The sequence below is a fragment of the Eulemur rufifrons genome, chromosome 7 (genome assembly GCF_041146395.1).
Source record: "Eulemur rufifrons isolate Redbay chromosome 7, OSU_ERuf_1, whole genome shotgun sequence".
NCBI lineage: Eukaryota > Metazoa > Chordata > Mammalia > Primates > Lemuridae > Eulemur > Eulemur rufifrons.
The window spans coordinates 62,700,099-62,713,648 of record NC_090989.1 but is presented as its reverse complement, the minus strand read 5'-3'; the positions used below and the strand labels follow the sequence as shown (position 1 = coordinate 62,713,648).

Here is a 13,550-nt window from a genome sequence, read left to right as displayed (position 1 = left end):
ATGGTTATCACTGATTCAAGAGAATTGCCAACTCACCCCAGGTAAGAGTAGCCAGTGTCAAGAGTTCAGGGATTGAGTCCTGACATATTATATATTCTGGAGAGTATGGATCTGTTTGAACGTCGGCATCCCGGTAATCAGTCTGAGTGCCCACAGTAGCCTTTGAAGGGATGGGTAGTGACTTAGTAGAAGTAGGAGGAAAAGTATATGGTTCTGCCCTAAAAGGGGAAAATTGGTTTAAAAATTGAAACCTGATATGATCACTTAAAATATTATATAATCAAGTAGAAATAAATCTTTGAGCTTCACTGAGTCCATTTCCCCTTTAAATATTGACAGGCACAAGGTTATGAATCCATTATAACCAGAATTATGCCCCAAAATCTTGACGGAATTGAATTGTTATTCTCACCTCTGCCAAGAAACTAAGTGGATATAAATACCTTAGTCTACTCAAAAAAGTGCCTATGTATATCTGTGTGTCACTGGGTGTTGGCAGATAAAGACATAAAAGGTTTCAGGAGTTTTGCAGGGCTTTGCCTTGACGGAATATGTGAACCTGTTAGTTCACAGATCAAAAGCTGCCTAACCACAGGAGAGCATCTCACTGATCAGAAGGCATATGCAAGGCGATGCCCCTGTCTCTCAGACCAGGAGGCCTGCCTGACGCTTGCGTAAGACAGGGCTCGGCATGAGGTCACAGGTTGAGAACCGATCAAAGAATGCCCGCCTGGCAGACATTTGCAGCTAAAAGACAACTAGCCTCAAGGACAGTTCCTGCTTCACTCCTGACCACTTGTCTCAATCAACGAGAAACTAGACAAAGAAATATATAGCCTCTATATTTCTGTTTAGTCTTTCTGTTGTGTGATAATTTTATCTTAGGGCTTAGAAGTTTATCTTAGAAAAATTTTGTAAACATTTGTTCACGTAGATAGAGTTAATTAATGGATCTCTAGAAACTTTTGGGGAGACTTTAAACCTAAATGAATTATCTGTTATTATGTAAATCTGTAACCACTGGCAACTAATCACTGCACCAATAAATACTGATGTGGGACTTCACTCAGGGCCTCACAGCTCACAGGAATGCTGGAGGACCCCTGACTCCCCCATCACTTTAAACTATACTTTGTCTCTGTTCTTGGTTATTTCTCTATCTCTAATATTTCTCTATTTCTATTATTTCCAAATCTCTTGAGACAATCCTGCCAGGGACCTGTTTTTGCTGGGAGTATAGCTAACTCCTGGCAACTGGGCAAGGTTGTAAACTAGAGCTATAAAAGGTAGATTCTAGAATGCTGTACAGCACTTCTGGGCCTGTTCAGAACTGCTATATTTCTTGATTTCTTTCTTCTCTTTCAGTTAGACACCAGTCTCTATTTCCCTCCAGAAATACAGGAGCAGAGAAAAGAAAAGAGATGCTTTCTGTTGAAAGGAAGAAAAAAGAGAGAAAAGGAGGAAGGGAGGGAGGGAAGGAGGGAAGGAGGAAGATAGGCTCTTTCTGGATAGATGATTCAATAATTAATGCTGGGATCACTTTGTTCACAAGTGCAAAATATCCTCATCTCTTGCACAAAAATTAAGTCAGATTTTTTTTAAAAATGTAATGGAAATATGAGACTATAAAAGTACTAACAGGAAGCTTAAGTAAATATTTATGTCATCTTTGAGTGAAGGTTTTTTTAAGCATGGTACAAAAATCACAAACTATAAAAGGAAATGATCAATAGAACTGAAGGTAAGTTTAAACCTCTATATCTCAAAATATCACAAACAAATGGAAAAGGTAAATGGCAAACCTGGAAACAGGTTTTATAACATATATGAGAAAAAGTTAAATAGCCTTTCTATATAAAAAGCCCTTGTAAATCAGCAAGACAGTTGAACACCCCATAGAAAAATGGGTAAAAGACAATTCACAAAACAAAAAGTAGAACTTCTAACAAACATATCTAAAAATAATGAACATAAGTGATAACAAAAGAAAAGTAAATTAAACAGCAAGATACTATTTTATGCTATTTTATCATACAAGTAAAGATTTACAAGATTGAGAACACCTAGCATTGATGAAGTTGTGAAGAAACAGACATTCTCATAAACCATTGATGGAAATACAAACAGTTACAACCTAACTGACAAGTACCAATGTATAGCAAATTCTTAAAATACCCTTCGGCCCAGCAATTGTACTCCCATGAATTTACCCTAGGAAATAGTTGGACAAGTGTACAAAGATACATATGCAAACGTGTCCACAAAGTCTCATTTATAAAAGTAAAAAATCAGAAACTTAAATGATCACCATCAATAGAAGAATTATTAAAAAAATATATGGCATACCCATAATGGAATTTATGTACCTATTCAAATAATATTGTAATCTATAGCTATGAACATTAAAAAATGTCTATGATTCATTATAAAATAGAAAGAAGGATACCATTAAGTGGTATGTATAGTAAGATTTCATTTTTATGCTTTTAAAAACTGCGTTTTTATGCATAGAAAGATGCCTAGATGGATATACAATAAAATAATAATATTAATAGCAATTATTTCTCTATAGTAGAATTATACAGAGAATTTTTTCATATTTATAGATTTCTGAATTTTCTAACTTTTTAAAAAATATACACATTTACCTTTAAAAGAAAAAGCCACTTTAAAAGAAAATTTTTTCTAGTTGGTAGAAGAATTGGTTAAATTACATAAATAATAAATAACTAAACATAATGGCAAAAACAAAGAGATATATCCATTTTGAAAAATAAAGGCAGGTCGAGCACAGTGGCTCATGCCTGTAATCCTAGCACTTTGGGAGGCCAAGGCAGGAGGATCACTTGAGGCCAGGGGTTCGAGATCAGCCTGAGCAACATACCAAGACACCATCTCTACAAAAATACAAAACTTAGCCAGGCATGGTGACATGCACATGTGATCCCAGCTACTCAGAAGGTTGAGACAGGAGGATTACTTGAACCCAGGAGTTTGAGGCTGCAGTGGACTGTATTGTACCACTGCACTCTAGCCTGGGCAGCAGAGCAAGACCTTGTCTCAATAAGAAACAAAAACAAAAAACCAAGGAATGCTGTTTTACTTCATAAGTTTGAATAAATAAATAAATAAACCTAGGGAAAAGTGGGACCATAACTGGCATTTATTTTGAGGACTATAGACATTTGGTAACATATGTCCTATTCATAAGATGATATCTATCATTAGGAATAACTATATTCTTTAAATGTATGCTTAAAAGCCCAGCTGTAAATAAATTTCTATTCAGAAATCTGAAACCTTAAAAAAGATTTCTCTTCCTGATCATTTCATTAACACCTTGGACTTTTTTCCTCTTATAGAAATATCAAGTTATATTAATACAGGAAAGAGTATAGCAAAAATTGGATTTTTAAAAGAAAACTCTTCCTAACCTGTGATCTTGCCCTGAAATTAGAGCCTGGGGACCTGCACATTTGTCCCAGATTCAGCCCTTGCCCCTTCCCTCCCTTTCACCTTGGTTCACTCCTTTGTAAGGCACAGACCATGTTTCATTTACCTTTGTACACCACACTGCCTGTGTGGTTTAGATGATTATTAAATTATAAAATTCTAGCATTCAAAAAATATTTCATGACTGATTAGTTTTCTGGATAAAATGTTGAAGAACTGTTGTCAAATAAGTGTGTGTTTCAGAGAAGCACAGAGGACATGTAAAGCACTTTTCAACTTTTTTTTTTTTTTTTTTTTTGGCCACAACTGCTATGGTTTAAATGTGTGTCTCCTCCAAAAGTCATGTTTAAACTTAATCCCCACTGTGATGGTATTAAGAGAAGGGGCATTTGGCATTTTGGGGAAGTGATTAAGTCATGAGCTCCACCTTCATGATTGGATTAGTGTCTTATATAAGGGCTGGAGGGAACTAGCTTAAGCCCTTTTGCCCCTTCACCTTCCACCCTGTGAGGACACAATATTTCTCCTTTGACACAGCAAGAAGGACCTCATCAGTCACTGAATTGCAGCACTTTGATCTTGGACTTCCCAGCCTCCAAAACTCCAAGAAATAAATTTCTACTGTTTATAAATTACCCAATCTGTGATGTTTTATAGCAGCACAAATGGACTAAACCAATTCATAGTAAGAAATACATTTTATGTCATAATCTATTATATACATACAAACATATGCATCTATTTATCTGAAAGAAAAGTTATAGCCAGGCGCAGTGGCTCACACCTGTAATCCTAGCACTCTGGGAGGCTGAGGCAGGTGTATAGTTTGAGCTCAGGAGTTTGAGACCAGCCTGAGCAAGAGCGAGACACCGTCTCTATTAAAAAAAAAAAAAAAAATAGAAAGAAATTAGCTGGACGACAAAGTATATATATAAAAAATTAGCTGGACATGGTGGTGCATGCCTGTTGTCCCAGCTACTTGGGAGGCTGAGGCAGGAGGATCTCTTGAGCCTAGGAGTTTGAGGTTGCCGTGAGCTAGGCTGACGCCACGGCTCTCTAGCCCGGGCAACAGAGTGAGTCTCTGTCTCAAAAAAAGAAAAGTTATAAACAAAAACCCTTCAATATGCTGAAGCTTTGGTTATCTTCTATTCTGTTTCATTTTTTTAAATGCTACCTATGACCCACTAGAAGATTTCATATCTTCCAATGGTTTATGACTTACAGTTTGAAAAATATTTATTTAGAGAACTATCTTCTGAAAGCAAATATGGAAGCAAATGATAAATAAACTGAAAAGGAGTTTTAATTAATGTTTACTTACTTGGTTACTGCATAAACAACATTTAGTGGCATTTGTTGATGAAATGGAAGGAAAGGCCTGGGAGGAAAAGGAAAACATAAATGTGTGGGACTTTTGCATTGAGTGCACTCTAAGCTTCCTTACAACTCTAATATTTGTCCCTTAAAATCAATGAGCTTGAATATCCCATATATCAGTGTTACTTAAACTTTGGTGTATACAAAATCACTGGGGGGTGGGGGATAGAGAAGTTCTTGTTTAAACTGCAGATTCCCAGATCTGACCCATAAGGTTCAAAAGATACAGGGTTGAGCCTATGAATCTGCATTCTTAATAAGCACTTCAATATTTTCTGTGCAGATGGTAAACAAGACACACTTTCAGAAATAGTACCTTATACTTGGGCCATTAGTTTCCAAATTCTCAAGTTCCCTGAGACATTCTAAAATTCTCAATGATTCAGTTTTAAGGCTTCCTCTCCCTGCCCCACAAAGTCTAGAAATTGAGTATACTACAGTTAAGAATTAACATTTCTCTGAAAAAGTTAGCATTACAAAATTTCCATAAGGAGACAGCTCATAATGTGGATTAGAATTTACTTTCTCAAGGAAGCTTATACAGATATGGTATCAAGACTATTTTTCTAACTCAGGTAAGATCTATAGGGAAATCTCCACCTTACTTTAATTTGACCTGAGTATACGATTACCAGCTAACTATTAGTCACAAATGAAATAAAATGAATCTTTTGACCATTTTATTTATTTGAATGTTAGTTTTGGCAGCATTCAAACAAAGGAGCAAATGTTGCCCATTTGAACACTTTTAACAATCTTCCCTTCACTATGACTTCATGGTATCTCTGCTGTGTCTCACTCACTTCATTTGATGACTTCATTTTGTCATATTCTTAGTTGCAATTAGTACCTCTCAAGTCAGGCAGGTTTAGTTGGAATCTCAGCACTTCTACTTGCTAGCTTACATGACCTTGAGCAATCTATTTCTCCTCTCCTGGTCTCAGCTTCATTATTGGTAAAATGGGGATGATATATAGCCTATCCTACATTTCTGTTGTAAAGATTAGATGATATGCATCTAAAACACTTAAAATGAAGCCTGCACACTGCATGCACTTAAAAATGATAGCTGCTATTATTATTATAAAGAGGTTCTTTAATAATATTCGGGCCCAAATGTTCATTAATAATTACTTTCTACCTGTCAAAGTATTTATAGCGATTCTTTCCAGTAACTTCAGGATCTTCATAAACTTCTCGAGGCATCCGAAAACTGTCAGTTTTAAAAGGAAGAAGGAAAACATTGAATAAGTCTAACATTTTTCCACATATAATTTCCATTTAATATTTCTATGTCTATAAAGTAGGAGATATACAGAGTATCTCATGCTGAGACCAAAGTCTTCTATAACATGCATTTGACTGTCCTACATCTTAGATTAGATACAATTCTTCCCCTAAACCAGGAAACCAGGACCTAGAAAGAGGAAGAAAATTTTGAAAAAAGAGTAGATTTATGAAATCCCACACACAAAAGTACCCATTTTAGTTAAAAGCACATGAGAATAACAAAGTTTGAAAAGATAATTGTTTATGTCTAGGCTGAAAGACACCATTATTTTTTAATTTACTAAATGTGAACTTACAAGTAATTAAAAGAATAAAGAATTCAAGAGACTTATCTTTGAAGGTGCTTTGGCTACACGTCTCCAACAAATATTTTAGATGCTAGCAGAAAAGAACATTTGCAATTTCTAAGATGGATCAAAGGAACAAAACATTCAGTCACCCCTACTTTTGGCAGCAAGTTGTCATTTAATATACATATTCATGCCAACCTGAGAACAGTTACTAACCAATAAACCTACAACCACTGTTCCTTAATCAGGCATGTTATGATCAGAGAGGTTTAGAGAGAGAATTTGGCCTAGGTATAACATCACAACTGTACATTTTTAAATTGTGCAGAGTAAATAAATAAAAATTTTTAAAAACGAAAACATGTTCATTAAAAACATGAGTATTTTAGTGAGCTGAAACCACCTAACACTTACACAGCAAGCTGCCAGAGGGCTTCCTTGTGTTTCTCCTGATGTCCCTTCCATTCCCGACTGATAAACGGTGGGACAGGATCTGACTTGCTCCAATATAGAGAATATCTTGGATAATGGATCAGGTTACTGAACATGGTTCTAAACCTAGGAACTTTTTTCTAATGTTAGGAAAGAGAGTCAGGCAGAAAAAGGACAAAATTATACCAACAGATTTTCCAAAGCATTTTAATCATATTGTAAACTTTTTTAGAAAAGGTACAAAACAATGTATATAGCATAGAAAGAAGGGCTAGTAATATATGCATAGACTATCTCTAAATGGATGCCCAAGAAACTGATGACAATGGCTGCTTATGTGGAAGGGGTTAGGGCTAGAAATTTACTTCATACTGTACTTTTGTACTACTTGAATTCTTTTAACACAGGCATATATTACTTTTCTAATTGAAATAAATTAGTTACGGGTCCTTTAATCATTATTAGTGAATTAATCCTCACAATGAGCCACAAGTATTAGGATGCTTTGCCCCCTAGTAATCATGGCAAAGTAATTTCTGTGGAACCTAAAATCTGGTGGACATTTGGTGATTAGTCAACATGATCAATGCACTTAGCCAAACTAGATAGCTCAAGTTCATCAGGTAGCCTTAGTCAATGAATTAGACATACCAGTCTGCTTCGAATCAGGGTGGCTTGGATATTTGCCTGCATGTGGTCTTTCTCACTTGACACAATAAACAATGGATCTGCAAAACAAACGATAAAGTAGCATAAGGAATAGAACATATCTACTCCAAGCTGAGAATAATGACAAAGCAACGTAATTAGAAAACAAATCAGCAGCTCATGCTCTGTTGTACATGTGGCCCTATTACTCTACCACATCTACCAGTGAGAGTTTGTTAGACGCATTTCTTTTCTGTGTATTCCAAGTCAGCTTATGGAATTGGAATGCAAAAAGAATGCCTAGCATATTCTCAAGTACCATACCCTAAACACACTTTCTCTCTCCTACAATCAAAACTCCTCTGGGTCTGGGTAGCCCAAGGAATGCTTCAAGAGGAGAGACCTTGTGTGTAAGAACTATGCCCATTTGAAAACAAAAGCAGCAATAAATGTAGATACTATCTCCCATATTTGGTGCACTGGGAAAATGCAAACAGCATGATACCTCAGAATTGGTAGACATGGGAATGGACATGCTTGAAGTTCTGACTCAGGGGGATGGGCGGGACATGGGCAATATATATAACCTGAACTTTTGTACCCTCATGATAAGCTGAAATAAAAATAAATAAATAAATAAAAAAGAAATGATTAAAAAAAAAAAAAAGAATTGGTAGATATGGTAAGGAAATGTCCTTCTCTAATAAGTGATAAATAAGATTGGCTGTTGGCCAGGCACGGTGGTTCATGCCTGTAATCCTAGCACTCTGGGAGGCCGAGGCGGGCGGATTGTTTGAGCTCAGGAGTTCGAGACCAGCCTGAGCAAGAGTGAGACTCCGTCTCTACTAAAAATAGAAAGAAATTATATGGACAGCTAAAAACACATATAGAAAAAATTAGCTGGGCATGGTGGCACATACCTGTAGTCCCAGCTACTCGGGAGGCTGAGGCAGGAGGATTGCTTGAGCCCAGGAGTTTGAGGTTGCTGTGAGCTAGGCTGATACCACGGTACTCTAGCCTGGGCAACAGAGTGAGACTCTGTCTCAAAAAAAAAAAAAAAAAAAAAAAGATTGGCTGTCTTCAGAATTCACCCCTTAAGTTTATAAATATGATGGGACTAAGTTATTTCTCCAAAATTCAAAAAAATCTTAACCTGCTATTATAAGTATCTGTTTATCAGGTATATCTTTAAAGTGATAAAGAGTATTCATGATTGATTATACTGTACCATCCCTTAAAATCAACCAATTTGACATTAAATTCACTAGCAGACTTGATTTCCCAAGTAGACTTATCTCTGGGGCAAAAAATACTCTGACCAGCTACTCTAGATGACTTGGTAACATATATTTCTCCATAAAAATTAATAAATTTAACTTACTACTGTGAAATTTTATTGGGCCTACAATAACTTACTTACACTTAGTTAGGTCTCTATATACTTAAAAGGTATACATGCCAAGGAATGGAAACGTAATTTCCTGGCAATGTGGCTCAGTTTAGCTTTAGACTTAGAGATAATGGCATCCATTTCAAATCAGTCCTTTCCCCAAAATATGCAGCAGAAAATTATTTACTAAGTTTTATTAATGAAAAGAAACTTTTTTCCCCACCCAAAATGAAGTTTCATGACATTGTCACCTCAGAACTGATTTACTGACAGTTAAATTTTAGGACCTGAGTCAAAAGACCATCCATACCTCTTTCTGACGTATAATATCCTTTACTTGTCAACTGCAGATTCTTCTGCAGGGATGCATTTTAAGTTCTTTTGTGTGTTTATTTAATTCTAAGGCCCCAGTTTAATACATTTTTTTCCTTAGAGTAATCTATAAAATATGTAAAGGGGCAGGTGAGAGGTGGAACAGGGCATAAATGTGTCAGGTTGGCAACATTCATATACTAGACCTTGATTTCACGATCTATGTTTCACTAAGAAATCCTTGCTTCCTTTTTGCAACAAAAGGTTGAAATTTTTTGAGAGCAATGATTCTTAACAGTTGGTTAGTAGAAAAAAATATAAGGAAACATAGCAATCTTATAGAAAAGGGTATTTTTAGGCCAGGCATGATGGCTCATCCCTGTAATCATAGCACTTTGGGAGGCTGGGAGTTCAAGACCAGCCTGAGCCCCATAGCAAGATCCTGTCTCTACAAAAAAATCTTTTAAATTAGCCAGGCATGGTAGCACACGCTACCCAGCTAGTCCCAGCTACTCAGGAGGCTGAGGCAGGAGGATCACCTAAGCCCAGGACTTTAAGAAATAAGTTTCTTTTGAATTTGGATAATGTGAGTCAATTCCTAAAACCTAATGATTCTACAGTTACCCAACAAAAATGATTTTATTGAATGTGTACATTTGATATTCCCATCAAGGTTGAAAGGCTGTAAGAAGCTCAGGATCTCTTTACTCCTTCATTCAACAAATGTTTATTGACTGGCTACGATGATCTAGGTGCTTGGAATACATCAACAAAAAGACAAAAATCCCTGACTTCATGGGAGAGAGACAATAAACAACAAATATAATAAACAAGTAAATTATATAATGTGTGTTAGAATTAGAGGGTAGTCAGTGTTATTATTTTTTTTTAAAGGAGATCAGGGTAAGGGAGATTTGGTTGCAATTTTAAACAGGGTGGTCAGGGCAGGCTTCAATGAGAATGTGACATGTAAGAAGACTTGAAGGGAAGCTGTTAGCTAAAGGAAGAGCATTCTAGGCAGAGGAAATAGCTAGAGCAAAGGCTCTTGAATGGGAGCATGCTTGATATGTTTGAATAATAGTAAAGAAACCAGAATGAATGAAGCAGAATGAGGGAGAGAAAGAATAATAGATAAAGGTCAGAGAAGTTATCAGGGGGCTGGATGACATAGTGCTTCATAGGGAAGGGTAAAAGAGCTTAGAAAGATGTCCACATTTGTCCCATTGACCCCCACACCCATGCCACCACAGTTCTTTTTGTCAGGGTGGAAACCTGACCCAAGGCCAGTCAACTCATTGGCCAGCCAACAACCTTATTTCTACTTAAATTTTCAGCTAAGATACTTAAAGACTCTATGCAATTGATGGTGAACTTTAGGGTTAAAAGGTCAGATAGTGTGCCACTCCAGGCCCTACCATAGTAAGAAAATCCATACACAAGTGGCTTTCTGTCAAATGGAAGAAGGAAGAAGGAGGCATATACAGTCCTGGTTGCTTAATGACAAGGATATGTTCTAAGAAATAAATGAGTCATTAGGCGAGTTCATCAAGTGCAAACACCATGGAATGAACTTTTTACAAATCTACAGAGCACAGCCCACTACACACCTAGGCTCTATGGTATAGCCTATTGCTCCTAGGCTACAAACCCGGACAGCATGGTACTATGAATACTGTCGGCAATTATAACAAAATGATATTTATGTATCTAAACATAGAAAAAGTAATGCATTGTGCTACAATGTCAAGATGGTTACAACTTCACTAGACCTTAAGAATTTTTCAACTTAATCTTATGGGACCACTCACTGTTGTATACGCTGTTGGTCATTGATCAAAATGTCATGATTTGGGGCTTGACCATGTACACAGACAGAAGGCTAGAATTGCAAGATAGAATACAGGATGCCTACTTTAAATTTCAGATAAGCAATGAGTATTTTTTAATATAAATATGACCCAAATATTGCATGAGACAAAAAAATCTATACCAAAATATTATTCATTATTTATCTTTTTTTTTTTTTTTTTTTTTTTGAGACAGAGTCTCACTCTGTTGCCCAGGCTAGAGTGAGTGCCGTGGCGTCAGCCTAGCTCACAGCAACCTCAAACTTCTGAGCTCAAGCAATCCTTCTGCCTCAGCCTCCCGAGTAGCTGGGACTACAGGCATGCACCACTATGCCTGGCTAATTTTTTTCTATATATATTTTTTAGTTGGCCAGATAATTTCTTTCTATTTTTAGTAGAGACGGGGTCTCGCTCTTGCTCAGGCTGGTCTCGAACTCCTGAGCTCAAACAATCTGCCCGCCTAGGCCTCCCAGAGTGCTAGGATTACAGGCGTGAGCCACCGCGCCCGGCCCATTATTTATCTTAAATTCAGGTTTAACTGTACATCTTGTATTTTTATTTGCTAAATCTGGCAACTCCAACAGGGTGGAAGATCATAAGGTTCAAGAAGGGAGCAGGAGGGCAGGGCAGCTTAGTTCCAACCTTTCCTGTCCAGGCTCTAGTCTGCCCTGACTATACTCTGCTTCCTGACTATGAGGAGCTGTGAGACTGCCCGTTTTATTGTAACATCCAAACTTTCATTTGACCTATTCTGGGTGGATTTCTGTTCCTTGCAATGGACATGGAAATATTTAGTAATTCCTCTGCAAAAGAGACACTTAGGGATCAAAGAAACAACTAGCTTAATAAATCCTTTGCCTGTTTTTACTGGAGATTTTTATTCCCATGCCCAAATTACCTTTGAAAAAATATTGTGATATGCTTACAGGAGTTTACTAGATTTATTTCATAAAGCCAAGAGTAAATAAAGAAAACCACTGGCCAGAATATGTAAGCAATCATTACACAGCCTCTGTCCAGGAAATGGATACCCTATAGATTCCCTTCCAAAGGAGACTCTGGGATTCCAATAGACAACAAGGTTTCCAGTGAAGAGCTTGGAACTAAGCAGAACAAAATTGGAAAAAATCATGCGTATCTGGTTACAATTTTTGTAACAGTAAATACAATAAACATTTATGAAGCACCTAGCATATGTATCAACACCAGTATAGGTGCTGAGAAGGCTACAAAAATGTATAAAACAGGAACTCAAGGAACTTCAAGTCCAGAAGACAGAGAACATAAATGGACGACCAGGGCATTAAAATAAACTGGGGCTTTATTGGTCCAAGAGGACCAACTTTATAAACAAAGGACCCCCCTTATAAACAAAGCTGTGATGGATAAGAATAAGTTAAAAAAAAAAAAAGTGAGATAAACTGGCACTTCTTTACCTAGAATGCCAGATTTGGAGTTGCCCAGAGAATAGAAGCGAAAAGATCATTTTATTTGGGCATTTTATGCAGTTTGAACGTGGGACCCTTGAGTGAATCTCTAAGTCTGCAAATCACTCCATACTTTTCTGGATACCAAAACGCCCAGAATAGGTTTCAAGAGGATCGCTCCGGGCTGAGCAAGTTGTCTGGAAAAGCGGAGTAAGGCGGACCCGCACCCTAGGAGACGCGGAGCGTACCTGCGACTTGATGCATCTCCTCAACCCACCCGGAGCGCGCAGCCACCTGGAGGGCTCGGAGCTGCCCTCACCCAAAAGAGGCCAAAGCGAGCAACCGCCAGGCCAGAGGCTCCTCTTTCGTTCGCCACGCCCCTGGCCAGGTCCCACCCTCTGGAAGCCCACCTGGCCGAGTCGACAGCCCTGGAGGGAGGTCTGGGGCGGCCCTTACCGTACAGGAAATCATACGCTCGGCTGGCGGAGGTGCTGCCCCCGACCTTCGACCTCTCCGCATACTGGAGTCGAGACACCTGCGGCTTGGCCTGGGGTTCCTGGATGGTTACTACGTGGCTCATCCTGCCGCCTCTCTCCGGCCGGCGGGGACCAGCTGGGGAGGCCTGGCTGCTGAGTGCTTCGTAGCTATGGCAACCGCGGCCGGCGCGGGGAGAAGGGGCGGGGCGAGGAGGCGGGGCGGGGCGAGGAGCGCAGAGGAGGGGCGAGAGGAGCGGGGGCGGGGAGGGCAGAGAAGTGAAAGGAGGAAAGGCAGGGCGGGCGTGAGGGCAGGGGCCGGAGGTGGGGGCGGCCTGCTCGCTTCCCACTGCGCTTCCGAGCCCGGCCACGACCTTTCAGCCGCCCACAGACCGTCACGCTGCAGGCTGGGGAAACGGCTACTCTGAAGTCATCCAGCAGCGATTTGCCACTTACACCCTGTGTCTCCTTTCGGAAATCCCTGGGATTCTAGAGTAGTTGGGTGGGTTTTTTTGGTTTTTTTTTTTTTTTTTTTAACCGGAAAACCCCTTTCCACAGGGCTTGTCCTGAGAGCTGAGGAATCAAGTTTCTAAATGTTGATTGAGCCTTGG

The 13,550-nt window shown here is 38.6% G+C and overlaps 1 protein-coding gene across 3 annotated transcripts in view; it reads right to left on the bottom strand.

Annotated features, from left to right (window-relative positions):
• Positions 1-13,046, bottom strand: part of CFAP91 (cilia and flagella associated protein 91) — a 52,909-nt gene extending 39,863 nt beyond the window's left edge. Inside the window, exons 1-6 of one of the 3 annotated variants that reach the window (XM_069472672.1) lie at positions 12,923-13,046; positions 7,494-7,570; positions 6,825-6,982; positions 5,972-6,043; positions 4,775-4,831; positions 37-218 (exon numbers count right to left, since the gene is read on the bottom strand). In XM_069472672.1, the coding sequence (XP_069328773.1) occupies positions 37-218; positions 4,775-4,831; positions 5,972-6,043; positions 6,825-6,982; positions 7,494-7,570; positions 12,923-13,046 (670 nt within the window). Of the gene's footprint in view, positions 1-36; positions 219-4,774; positions 4,832-5,971; positions 6,044-6,824; positions 6,983-7,493; positions 7,571-12,876 lie in introns of all 3 variants that reach the window. The other 2 variants (XM_069472673.1, XM_069472674.1) reach the window with 2 other exon arrangements.
• Between the last annotated feature and the right edge of the window lie 504 nt (positions 13,047-13,550).